Genomic DNA, 14,117 nt, shown 5'->3' on the forward strand with positions numbered 1-14,117 from the left:
CAAGGTTTTCGATGCATCGCATAGCTCGTTTTTGAAGAACGATCAATTTGTCAAGGTTGTTAGAAGAGCCCCTGATTAGTAAGCAGTAACTGAAATGTGATTGAACAAGGGCATAATATAACCGGCACTTTAGCCAGGCAGGAAGCAGGCACCTAATTTTGTACGGTATGCCAACAGATCTGCATGCACTGGCATGTATCTTGTCTACTTGAGGCGTCCATCTCAAGTGCTATTCAAAGTAAACGCCCAAAAATTTAAAACTAGAAACCCTGTCTATTACAGAGTCATTATATTTAACAATGATGTTTTCGTCATGAGGTTTATTTCTTGGTTTGAATATGACGTATTTTGTTTTGCCAACACATAATTGCAGTTGATTTACCCTCAGCCAAGTGTATAATTCATTTAACCATGTGTTAGTTCGGGATGCAATATGGCCCAAGTTAGTGCCGGAGATAAACAAGGTAGTGTCATGGGCGTAGATAATTGTGTGAGGGGTATGTGGAATGCATGCAAAGTCATTAACGTAAATAATAAACAACAAGGGTCTCAGTATAGAGCCCTGCGGAGCAGCATATGTGATCTCATTTAACTCGGAACGAAAACCATTAAGGTGCGTTTATTGCAATCCGCCAGATAAATACGTGCGAATGAAACTGAGCGCTACGCCTCGAGTACATTAAAACGGGAGTTTTCGGTACAGAATGTTATGCTGAATTCAGTCGAAAGCCTTCCTGAAATATAAGAACAAATCAAGGGTAAATAGTTTGTTCTCGAAATTACTCAACAGTTTTCCTCTAACATTCAGTAGTTCCCTTTCCGTAGGCTTATTTTCACGAAAACCGTATTGCTCTTCAGCGACTTTCTTCTCTTCAAGAAAGCTAGTTAATCGCATTTTCAGGAGACGCTCTGAAATTTTTGAGAACACAGGCAAGGCTGAGATAGGGCGGTAATTGTTTATATCATCACGCCGACCTCCTTTATGTACAACTACGGCTTTGGCTATATTCATGCTAAAAGGGAATTCACCGCTAGTTAAACCTTCATTAAAAATATGACGTGGTAGAGCTCATAAAAACGGCTATGATCGGCTCGACTTTGGGGTCATCAACCCCAACTTCTGTGCTTCTTTTTAAGGACACAAAGGAGAACATTTCAGTTTCCGTGCAGGGGGTCACAAAAGTAGAATTTGGGCTTATCAGCACGCATCCTCTTCCCATAATTTTGTTTAAACACCCATTACGAAATACAACAGCTGCAACTAATCGTAATTTTAACCTGCCTCGATCTCATAATGTGCAGAGGAAAAGGCACATAGAGTTGAACAGAGCCCTCATCTAGAATTCTTAGCTAGTGCACATAAAGTAAGCCTATAACTTTAGTGCAGATTTAAAGAAATACTTCTTTGAAAACTATTGTGATGTTTAAATGAAATTGTGACTTAATATTATTGCATTGCTTATGATGTCTGAGTCAAAAATTATTTTTTGCATTTGTTAATTACTTTCCTCCTCTGCTGTGTTAGTATTTGTATCGAATTTCATCACTGGACCCTTTACTGGCCAATGGCTATGGGTCCAGCAGCTGTTTGTATTTTGAAAGAAATTCTGCAATAAAAAAAACGAATGAATGAAATAAACAATGAATGGAAAAGACGACGACACGACGCGAGCGATGGTGACGTGTTGTCTTCTTCTCTGCGCTTTCGACTTTTTTTGCGCTCGTTAACCATGAATACGCACCAACTAGCCCAATTTATCAGGTTAACTCCTGGGAAGTTTTCTTCCGGCAACTAGTCTTTAACATGCATCAGCTGTTGTCGTATTTTTTTGGCAGGTACAAGGACTACTTGCGCGTCACATTCTCGTATTTCTGTCATATTTCTGTTTGTGAAATGTAAATGTATCCCCACGGCCAGATGGGATTCCGACATAATCTCCACTTCGTCAACCCTTAGGAAGAGACAAAAATTGAGCTCTTCTCTTGGGGACAGAAAAAAAATGGAATGGGCTAACCAGCTAAACAGTGGAAGCACGAAGGTTTCAAATCGAATAGTGCAGAGAAACTGGAGAACAAAATATTTTCGAGAAGTGATGTTCACTAAACGTCCAGAACACGAATGCGGCTCCATGTCCGTTTGCTTGCTGAAATTTTCTGTTACTGTAGGCCCTTTCATCAGTTATTCTTCTTTGTAATTCTTTTCAGTTATATTTATTTTCAGTTATTCTTGTCTTAATAAGTAGTTATATAAAACCTTCACCCAATTTTAGCCACTTTAAAGGGCTCAGATAAAAACCTCGTACAGTTATTGTTCCCAGTCACATGCCTATGGCTCTTTCTGGCTCTGCTGACGTTTATCAGATAGCAAAACGCGCGTGAAAATTGCGCCGAGAAGATTGCGTCTACAAATCTTCCTGCCAGACGATTCGAACTCGCAATGTCCTCCTCACCGAAAAGGGTTGAAGTAGACTGGCCTCTGCGGTTCAATAATTTTGTGCTCCGACCGGCCGGTGGGGGCTGCGCCTGTATTTCGGTTTTTTATCCTTTCTCGCTTCGTTTTCAGTGCGAGTGGTGCTATTAGAACACGGTACCCTCCCTACCCATACTGTCTGCCCCCGGTTTCCCTTTAATGTGCTCATGCTTGCTAAAGAAACTGACTGCACTCATTATCATGCCTGGCCTGACATGTATCAAAAGATGGTTTTGGAGAGGGGCTTATTGCAAGCGTAACAAGGTCATGCAAGGGACACAGGTACAACATGACTTGGCAACCAACTCAGACTTGCACTTTTCTCAAGTTCTAAACAAGGTTTTCCAGATATCAGCACATTTATTGCGTGCACATATGTGAACTCCATACTTTGCATACGACCGACTGGACAGAATTCATGGCACAGCGTCAGAAGCGGCTACTGCGCATTTGTGATCAGCGAAGGAAACAAGCATTCAGCCAAAGTGGGCATAAAGGCAAAGAAGGCTTTAAGATGGCAGTTTGACGACGCCTGCTGCGTTGGCGAACTCTGCAGCCGACGCTTGTGCCTCCCCGCAGCACACGGCCAAGGAAGGGGAGGACACAATAGTGAACGCCAGCTTCCACCTCACCCACTGGTCAGTGGCGCCATTCGGGACGGGCACGAGCAGGACCAAGAACGTGGGTGAGTGCATTGGGAAGAACAATTTACGGCGTTCATTTAAAGTGTGCTCCAAAAAGGCGACTTGCGCCTTGTAAAATACAATCCAGTTCAAACTCCAAGGATGCGCATAGTGGGCGGCTAATTTTCCGGTCAGACGGCAACAATGTACTCAACCTTTCTTTGCTGTCACCGCATTCAGCGCAACTGCAGTGTTCCGCTGGTATTAAAAAGCGACGTCACTCGAGGCTATTTTTCTTGCCGCATACTCCAATCAGGGTTCTTTAGAAGCGCCTAAGAACTGACAAGCTGCAGCCTTAAAGAAGAAATTGCGATAGCAATTGAAAGTTCTACCGCCCCCCCCCCCCCAAAAAAAAAAATCACAACCTACATTTTGGAAGTAAGTTGGCCTCTGAATATGGATTTAGGTTCATTAGTGGGTTGGCTATGATAAAATAGGGGGAATCAGCGGGTGGATCAGTGAATGATCTGGGAATAGTCAGGAAGGATCAAGGAATAATCCGATGGAATGTACTCGAACATTTTAGTCCTCAGTCTTTTAAGTTCAGTAGTGCCGATGACGGCAGAACAAATGGGAGAATTTCGTGATGGAGACTCCAGAAATTTTTTTGTGACACGACAACCTAGATGCTCTCACAATAAAAAAGCGACACACAGCTTTGCGAGTTCTATAGCGGGCACTGCAACCGCTTGCTTATTGAGGCCAATTTCAAAAGTTGTTTACCTTTGTGCCGAGAAATAATTACCAAGGGGCCTTTGTCTAAATACTCGCGGCGTGTCTCTGAACACTAGCGCTGGCAGACGACGGACGAAGCGAGGACAAGACACACGTCCTCTCTTCGCCTGCCAGCGCTGCAGTGTCCAGCCAACTGTCTGTGACTGCGGTGCCTCTTCCTCCGCAGGCTACGTGTTTGGTGGCGAAGTGCTCAGGTTCTTCCACGGTGGCGATGAGTGTCTCACCATTCCCCCGAACTGGAGCGAGGAGACCGGCCAGAAGTATGTCCACTACGGCTGAGGCTATTCGAGGCCTGTCTTCTCAGAGTTACTGCAGAGCGGATACCGCCGCTGCCGCATTTTAATTCCTCGTTTTTTAACTCTTTCTGATTGCCTATTACAACTATCGACGCTGAGTTCAATCTAAGTTTATTTATTTATGCTGAACTCCTTAACTTTGAGCGTGATCAGTTTACTGGCTTTTGTTTCTTTTAGGAACTTATTTTCAAGAATAACAGCGCGAAGTACACAAGGACTCAAGGAAGACACGCACAGGCAGGCGCTGACTTGCGACTAAAGGTTTATTGCTTGTAACGTGGAAATAAACAGATCAGGCTCCAGACAACAGTGAGGAAGCATAGGGGTGATACACACTTGTCCATGCACACGAAATAAGAACCAGAATAGTACAGCAGCACTGCTACCCCTGCAGAAAGAAATTCCAATTCTTTAGCTGACAACGCTAAGGAGGGACTGCTGGCACATGCCTCCTTTAAACGGGCCATTTGAGCGGCCTCAATAACTTCTAGAGATGCCTAAACAAGCGCCTAAGTTAAAGGGCATCTCGGCATCCACTGCCGAGATAGTGAAAGTAAAACTTGCAGCCATACTTCCAACAAACAGAAGTGTTGAGTATGCACCCAAACACGCTAACTCAAGAAATTATGGAAGCCGCTCAAATGGCCCGGTTAAAGGAGGCATGTGCCAGCAGTCCCTCCTCATTGTTGTCAGCCAAGGAATTGAAATTGCTGCTGTAATGCTGCTGTATTATTTTGGTTCTTTTTTAGTGTGCATGGACAAGTATCACCCCTAAGCTTCCCCACTGTTGAGTGGAGCTTGATCTGCTTACTTCCACGTTCCAAGCAGTAAACATTTAGCTGCTAGTCAGCGCTTGCCTGTGTGTGTCTTCCTTCAGTCCTTGTCTACTTCGCGCTGTTCTTGAAAATGGCATAACAACTCGCCGAATTAATATCCGTCCTAGAGGAACTCACATGGCGCATTTCGCAGTTCTTGCACAAGCCAAGAAGCCAACTGCGTGTAACTTTTTGTTTCTTTCACTATCTTTCCCTTCTGCAATTGGTAGCTGCGACTTGTGACTTCAGGCCATTTTTACGCCTCAACAAATAGTGAAGGCGGCGGCTGACTAATGGCAGAGATGAGAAAGAACCAACCTTGAAAAGAACTGCCCGTGCTTTTCTCTCTCGCAGCATTATCGTTTACGAAGGCGGCGCCGTCCTGAATCAAGCTCGTTCGCTATGGAGGCTCGAGTTAGTGCGCACAAAGTGAGTACGCCGTTGCATGCATCCACTCCGTTCTCTTGCACACGGCGCCATCTCGCCGTGAATTACAGCACAGCTCTTGTGGCTGCAGTGCTTGTTTTTAAACGTTGCTGAAGGAGCTGACGCCTAACGGCGTAATGCCTGAATAGAGCGTACGTGTATAATTGGCCAGGGCTAATGACTGCCGCCAAGATTAATCTAACGGGTGCGTTGAATGAGCCTGTGCGGCCGCCATCCAGCGCCAACTCTGCGCATTTGCAAACTTGCTCTTTTCGTGACTTAATGAACCTGCAGTAATATCTCGCGCCTTGGGGCTGCTGCACCCCCACGCAGCTTATTGATGCGCATGGTGGGCGCTCGGAATGCGTAGGTATCACTCATGTAAAACTTGTACAGGTGTAGTTTGTACAGCTAATGCGCTCGGCGTGCTTTGTAAGCAGCTGACGACCAAAGGCACCTGTGGAAGCTTCTAGTCGGAGCATTTCACATTTTTCCCTCAGCTGCTGGAAAGCATAATTTATTGCTATCACAGTAGACGGGAAAAACAATTTATAGCGCCCTACCTTTTCTCACTACGGGCGTAATCAAGAAATTTATACGCCCTCGTGGTATGTAGCCGTTGTTCACGACGACGTTCGCCAGTTTGATATCTTTGCGAGTGGGTATATGCCCTTTTCACAGCTGCCATTAACGTAGAACGAGCTAAAATCTGTCGCCGTATGGTTTTCGTTGTGGTAACACCTCTTAACCATGTTGAACAACTCTTGAGGTTCAGTTAACATTGTGCGAATGAAGCCCAACCTGCTCAGTTTCGTTATATGCTCACAGCTTCCTTCGTTCAGAGTATGCACGTGTATATGCTCCGACACCCAACTGAGCTTTTGCACGGCTCTGTTCTCGCCACGCGTGGTGCTTTGGCCATGGCTACAAAGTGGCCCATAACAGCGCGACAGACGGGACAGAGAAGAGAGGACACAACACAGAGCGCTCTGTGTTGTGTCCTCTCTTCTCTGTCCCGTCTGTCGCGCTGTTATGGATCATCGTGAGCATCAACTCGCCCAACAAATGGTGCAAAGTAGCGTCATGCTGTCACAAGCTGATTTTTCCTTCCGTGACGTGCACAGTCATTGTGACAGACGAAAAGAATATAAATTTAGTGAATGTATTTTCTGCGAGAAACGTAATGAAAGCGGCGGCGGGAAGACGCCTGCTCAGTGCGATTGCGGTAATCAGAAAACATAAAGAAGCCATTGTGGTGGCTCAGTGGTTATGGCGCTCGGCTGCTGACGTGAGATGTGCGGGTTCGATCCTGGCCGCGGCGGTCGCTTTTCGATGGAGGCAAAATGCTAGAGGCCCGTGTACTGTGCGACGTCAGTGCACGTTAAGAGAACCCCAGGTCGTCGAAATTATACGGAGCCCTCCATAGTGTGAGTCGCTTTGAGACGCCAAATGAGGAAACACAGCGCCCAGGCGGCTTTTGATCAAGCGTGGTTGCACGAACAGATGCGATTAGGAGCCACGGTAACACGACGAACAGGAAAACAAGAGAACTCACACAGCGTTACTCTGTGCCTTTGCTGCTTCGGCCGCCTTTTTGCACGGTCAGTTACTTGCTTAGCGAAAAGAGGCCGTTATATATGAGGCGGCGCGTGTGCCACTTCACAGGTGGGCGGGCGGCTTCGTCAACTGGGGCTACCCGCTTCGCATCCATCACATCACGACGGGCCAGTACTTGGCCTTCGGCGAGAACCGCGAGGTCCGCTTGGTGCCCCGCGAAAAGGCCACCGTCGCCGCCACAGCCTTCTGCCTCAGGCAGACCAAGGTAACGAAGTACGCTTCCTAGATATTGCGAGCACTTGACGCGATTACTGCGTAATAGCACGCAGTCGATGAGCCGCCATTCTGGAAAGCGTCGAAGCTCTGGGAGGGTTGCCTTTGCCGTTAAGGCTATCGAGAGCTGAACCGTAGTCTCTATTTGTGCTGGAACAGCGCAAAATGGCCGGGCAGGACAAAACAGAGGCGCTGAACTAATTTTTTTTTTCGAAGAAGCGCGACTCCTTATGCCATCTGCACAACCACATGCGTCACGCCCATATCGCTCGTGCACTCTAAAATCACAAAAGAAGTTTTGCCATCATAGAGGTGAGCCACCGTTTAACATGCCAAGTTCCTTCTTTGTTAACGCGACGGATGGCGCACTCGATGATTTTACAGAGCAACATATCTTAGTCTTTCACAAGTAGTTTGCATCTGCTGAGTTCGGGCCCATAGGTTTTTGAAGGCTGATCTCTAAAATGGATCCCTAGATTTCTGCATGCTTGCTTAAAAGTCATTTTGTGTTCTAACAGTCTTTCTTTCATGCATCTGCCTGTCTTCCTAATGCACTCTTTCCCACAAGTTGCTGGCAACGGTTACACCAGGCCTTCGGTGCATCCCACAACGGGGCTCTTGTGCATTGTCGTGTACCCTTGTTCTCTGTCGTCGGACTATCATTCGCTCGTCTGCAAAGGCTTTTCAGTTTGTCAGGGGCAGTATAAATCCCACATTCACTCCAGCTTTCCGCCAATTCTTTTTAGGCGATGCAGTTGTAAGTCAACGCCTGCCTCCTGTTCTGTCCCGTCGATTTCCGCTGTTCCATCACAAATGAATTGCCAACATGCCCCAGCTGCTGTCCTGACATAGCCTCCAGCATATAATCCGGATATCGCATTTACAGCAGCCATGTCCAGAGAAGCTAAACTTCGCCCTTCGAACGCGATATTGGCTCAGAAATGTTGTACAACAGATAACGCAGTTTATGGGGAAGCTTTTCGAACTGAAGTCTAGAAGAAAACGTAATGTCTACGATAAGCCACAGGAATGGAGATCCCTGACTGGCTGTCAATACACATCGAGGATAGACGGTCCGAAAGCATTAAATGGCCATGTTGACGTCAGAAGTGTCCGCAAAATGTGTCGCCAGAAGTTGGTTCCCTGTGACGTCATCGGTCATACAACGCCATGAGGCACCACAGTCAAAAGAAGAAAAAAAATTGGCGTCTAGGAGGGAATCGAACCCCGGCCGCCGGCTTTTGTTCTGTGCTTGGCATGGTCTCGTTCACACAATCACCCGTCTGACCTTGTTTCTTGAAGAAACAGGGCGAACAAGGACGAGCACAAAAGACAAGAAAGCGAACGACACGGCGCTGACTAACTGAGGGTTTATTGCTGATCACACAAGTATAAATACATAGATGTCGGCAATGAGGGAAAGGTTTACAAAGTGCAAAAAACCAAAAACAAAACATAAATGTGACAACAGCAACATAAGCACGCTAGAAATCAGCAGAGATTATCAACCCCCAGGAGTGACAGCTCTTTTTGCAGAAGTGTTAGCGAAGGGGTACTTATACATGCATCTCCCTGCTTGAACATGTTGTATGCCTTGAATATGTTGTATGCCGTCTGACCTCTAAAATTTTTCACAGGCCAGGGGAATCTTATAAATCACTTCGGTCCGGCACTTTGCGTATATAGGTCGTGCAACGCTTCTTATTTCCGCCAGGCATAATTCGTGCACAAAGACCTGAAAGCTGAAAGGGGCTGTGAAGGGGGCTCTAATAAAGTTGCGGCATGCCTGGGATATTGAAGCACGCCGTTTCACGAATAGTGTCCAGCAAGGATTTTTTAAATGCGCTTTGCAGAAGCTGAGTTATCTGTAGTTAAAATTTGAATTTCAGCCTCTTCGCGCCTTTCCCTCTCCTCTCGACACTTTTTGCACGCTGGAAGGTAGGCGCTCCTTCTCCGACCCCCCTCTGGGAGCGGAGCTTCCCGACACGCCGGAGCTAAGCGGCTTATTGGCCGCGGCCATGGTAGTTTTCCTGACGTAGTTTTCCTCACGGAATCTAACCAATGGCCGCCTCTCACCTTGTCTACGCAGATGCGGGGGACGGAGGAGGGTGCAAGCATGAAAAAGTCACCGGCAAGGGCTCGCAAACTTTGACGCGTGATTGTGGGTCGTCTGCTGCGTGTAGAAGAGTATTATTTGACTCTGGTTTTCATGGCAACACAGTGCACTGATTAAGTGAGTTAATGTGCTCTCCTCGAAAGGCGTTTCAGAGCCCCTTTAACGGGAGCAGAAAAAACCAAATTAACCCCTTGGCGCTCGGCGACTTTCTTAACGTTGTGCGCGACTTTCTGGAAATAAGGCATGACTTGAAATTTTTCTCTTTTATGAGTGTCTTCATTGTTTCCCTTCTTGACCTCGCCGTTCATCTCCTTTGATACGGATTCAGCGAGCGCTCTCAACACATCTGCTGGGAAACCTGCATCAGACAGGCTCTTGGCTTGCGTTCTGACAGTGGTTGACACGATGTGACAGCAACTTTTTTTCACAGCGTTCTGTAAACAAGTCCTGGCGATACCTCTCTTGACTAGTTTAGAATGATTAGAGTCAGAGGGTAACAGCCCTTTTTTGTTCTTGGTGAATACATCCAGCACACATGGCCTTCTCCAGAAAAGGTTAGTATGAAGTTTCAGACGCTGTCATGCTGGCTACCTGTCAGCGCATGCCCTTCCCGGAACCTATCAACGCCCGCATGCCTCTTTCCCGCTTCCGAACCGGCGCACCATATTCCCCGAACGGCATCCGACTTCTTGCCGTGGCACTGCATTCCCGATCTGGCGCTCGGATCCCACTTCTCCTGGCAACAATCTTCAATTACGTCATCGGTCACGGGACTCGGCAGGCGCTCCCTACTTAAGCCACTCGCCGACATGGGCCAGTTGGGGCGCGACACCGCTCAAAGAACAATGTTGAACGCCCTTCTCACGTTTCAGGTTAGTTATTTAAGCCTCTCTAAAGAATATCGCAGCAGTAATCGTTGCTTGATTTTGGTGTCGTGCCCCGACAGCTTGATGTGGCGAAGGTTGTTTACTCGTGCTTGTTGCGGTGCAGAAATGCTCGCCGCACTCCTTGAACTGGTGCTGTTGATTTCTGGTGATGTCGAGCTTAATCCGGGCCCTCCCAGTTCAGCCGAATTCGAATCTTTGATGGAAACAATAAAACAATTACAAGAAAGTCAGTCAACTATACTGCATGAAATTCAGCAGCTTAAAACCGCACAATCCTCCCACAACGGATTACTAGTGTCCGTAACAAACCGCGTTGCGGCACTAGAAGCAACACATTCCCCAACACCTACCTCTGAACATAGCGCTACCGCTCAGATCAAGAAAGATATTGCCGTTCTTAAAGCAGCAAGCACTGATGCAAGCAACAGGCTACGCAGAAATAATCTTATTTTCCTTGGCTTAAATGACACCAAAGACGAGACATGGCAAGATTCAGAACAATGAATAATAACACTGTGTGCGGACAAACTGAATCTTCATCTTGATTCCAGAACCATTGAGCGTGCTCATCGCATAGGTAAATTCTCGGAATCGAAGCATCGCCCGATAATAGTTAAATTCACTCATTTCAAAACTAAGGAAAACATCCTGGCATGTGGAACTAAACTAAAAGGCACCAAAATTGCAATCAGGGAAGACTTTGCGGCTCCCACGCGGATGGCACGTTCAAAATTATTGCAGTTTATCCGACCACAGAAATGCCCCTTCAAACTTCGATTCGACAAGCTTCACGTTGGTGACAAATGTTACGCTTTCGACTCCATTTCTAACAGCGTGATAGATATCACCCAGATCACTGCAATCACTCCCGAAAGCAGTTCTACTAGCGCTACTTCTCCGCATATCAATAACTGACGATCTGTTCGGCTTACCGTATTCCCATCCCGGCACCAACCACCGTCATGCACAAGTCTTAACATCGGATTCACCAACATACGCAGCATCATACCTAAGCGAAATCAGCTGCTCAGCTTCGTTGAAGATATTGATGCTGACATCCTACTCTTAACAGAAACCTGGCTGAACGACAACATTAGTGACAATGAAGTTTTTTCTTATAACACAAATTACACATTATACCGACGAGATAGGAACTATCGGAGGGGAGGGGGAGTTCTCGTGGCAGTTAAAAATTGTTTATCATCTTCACTCATACGTCATGACGGAAACTTAGAACTTACATGGATACGTATCGGCAATGCGCCTCCCAAGGCGATCTTTGGCATATGTTATCGGCCACCTGACTTCATCCCGTCCTTCTGTGATCTATTAGATCAGGCCCTAACCGATATTGAAAAAACATTTCCTGGCATACCTATCTTTTTATTTGGCGACTTCAATTACCCTAATATCAATTGGTCTCTCATGTCTACCTCAAATGGTTCGTCAGCCGACTCCAGACAATTTATCGACCTAGTGCTAGATCATTACCTCCAGCAAATGGTATCATGGCCTACTAGATGCGATAACACTCTAGACCTCCTGCTCACGTCATCCCCCGATAGTGTAACAGGTATAAATCTCCTGCCCGGTATCAGCGATCACAACCTGCTTCACATTACCATTTCATTAGCTATCAAAAAACGATCACCCGCAAGAAAACTAATCACAGATTACAAAAGAGCAAACTTTGAAAGCATTAATCACGGACTTGATGAGTTTTTGGAAACTTTCCACAGTTCTTATTTATCTCGCACGGTAAATGCTAATTGGGAGTTGTTTAAGAACACATTAGTCAACTTAAAAAACCAATACATTCGTACAATTCTGGTAAAATCTGACAATAACAACCCCTGGTTTAACAAACGCCTCAAATCACTACTAAATCGAAAAAAACGACTTTACAGGACTGCAAAGAAGAATAACAATCCTGAAAAATGGAACCAGTACCACTTATGCGTAAAACAGTACCTAAAGGAGCTAACTGAGGCTAAGAAGAAATTCCAAACATCTGACTTGCTTTTAATTCTGAGATCCAACCCGAACAAATTCTGGCGTCTTCTATCGAACAAATCCCGTCCTAGCCAAATCGAATTCGCAGATCCCGGTGGCGACACTCTTGACCCTGAGAAATGCGCATCCGCACTAAACGACTACTTTGTTTCTGTTTTCACGCCCGCTAACATCACCCCTGTCAATCACACACCTATCATTCGTTCGCACCCCATGACAGAAATAGAAATTAATGCACAGGGCATATCAAACCTCATTAGCTCACTTCCGCTGTCAGTATCAGGTGGCTGCGACGAAATCAACAGCAAATTGTTAAAAAACACTGCATCATTGTCGAGCCGCATACTCTGCCTAATCTTTTCCCAATCACTGGACTCTGGGAACATACCTGACGACTGGAAAAAAGCCCGAATAATACCGGTTTTTAAATCAGGTGACCGTTCAAGCCCATTTAACTATCGCCCAATATCCCTGACTACTATTCCTTCAAAACTCTTTGAACACATTATAGCATCTAACCTTATGGCACACCTTGAATCAATTAACTTCTTCTATCCTCAACAGCATGGTTTCAGGAAACTATATTCATGCGAAACGCAACTAGCCGAATTTACCCATGATATATTGCAGTACATGGATGACCATTACCAGATCGATTCCATCTTTTTAGATTTTTCGAAGGCGTTTGATCGTGTCCCTCATAATCACATGTTGCTAAAGTTGTCCGGCCTTGGTTTAACACAAAAACTGTTATCATGGTTAGAGCACTACTTGAAAGGACGTGTCAGTGCACATGCGCTAACAATTACACATCTCCTCTCTCGAGCGTGACATCCGGTGTTCCTCAGGGCGCCGTGTTGTCCCCATTACTGTTCTTAATTTACATCAATGATCTGCCCTCTAACATCAAATCTAAACTGAGGTTGTTCGCCGATGATTGCATCGTATACCGCGCCATAACTAACCAAGACGACACGTGCACCCTCCAACAAGACCTAAAAGCTATCTCACTTTGGTGTGAAACATGGCTCATGCCTTTAAACACGACCAAATGTAAAGTCATGACATTTTCCCGCCTTCGCAACCAGATTAAGACACCCTACTACCTCAACTCTACACCCGTTGCCTACACATCATCATACAAATATCTTGGCCTGCACATGACACCATCGCTATCATGGGTTACACATATTGAAACCATTTGCTCCGAAGCCTCACGCGTTCTCGGCTACATGCGGCGTAGTCTCTCCGACTCATCCTCAGACATTAAAAAACTAGCATATCTTACATTCGTCAGACCAAAGCTTGAATACGCATCAGCCATCTGGAACACGTCACAATCATACCTCGCCGCTAATCTCGAAGCCATTCAAAACCGCGCAGCACGATTTATCACCTCGAACTATTCAAGAAATTCCAGCGTCACCTCAATGAAAAGAGACCTCGACTTGCCGTCCCTCGCATCACGCCGCATCATATCTCGTTTGTGCCTTCTTCACACATTCTATTATCACCCACGGTCCAGACATGAGCTACTAACAACACCACTAAGAAGATCTTCCCGTTTAAGCCACAGCCAGTCTCTAGCACGAATTTCCACCCGTACCCTTGCAATGAGTACCTCCTTTTTCCCCCATGCAATAGTCTTATGGAATTCCTTACCCGATAACATAGCCGAATGCACAGACAGAAAACAATTCCGCAATAAACTAAATCTTCAGCCATCCTGAATAGACTGTCCCTTTTGTACTCTTTTGTTACTTAGTTTGGTTCCATTTCTGCGCCTTGGTGTAATTTTCTTTTGCGCTTGCTTGTTTGCTGTTATTTGACTTAGATGTATGTCTGC

General features: G+C 46.0%; 1 protein-coding gene across 1 annotated transcript in view; it reads left to right on the forward strand.

Annotated features, from left to right (window-relative positions):
• RyR (Ryanodine receptor) overlaps positions 1 to 14,117 on the forward strand; it is a 1,185,515-nt gene that overhangs the window by 229,436 nt on the left and 941,962 nt on the right. Inside the window, 4 exon segments of the mRNA XM_077638630.1 lie at positions 3,050 to 3,155; positions 4,055 to 4,148; positions 5,354 to 5,428; positions 7,091 to 7,247. Of these exon segments, the coding sequence (XP_077494756.1) occupies positions 3,050 to 3,155; positions 4,055 to 4,148; positions 5,354 to 5,428; positions 7,091 to 7,247 (432 nt within the window).

This window comes from Amblyomma americanum, chromosome 9, assembly GCF_052857255.1.
Source record: "Amblyomma americanum isolate KBUSLIRL-KWMA chromosome 9, ASM5285725v1, whole genome shotgun sequence".
Classification (NCBI taxonomy): Eukaryota; Metazoa; Arthropoda; class Arachnida; order Ixodida; family Ixodidae; genus Amblyomma; species Amblyomma americanum.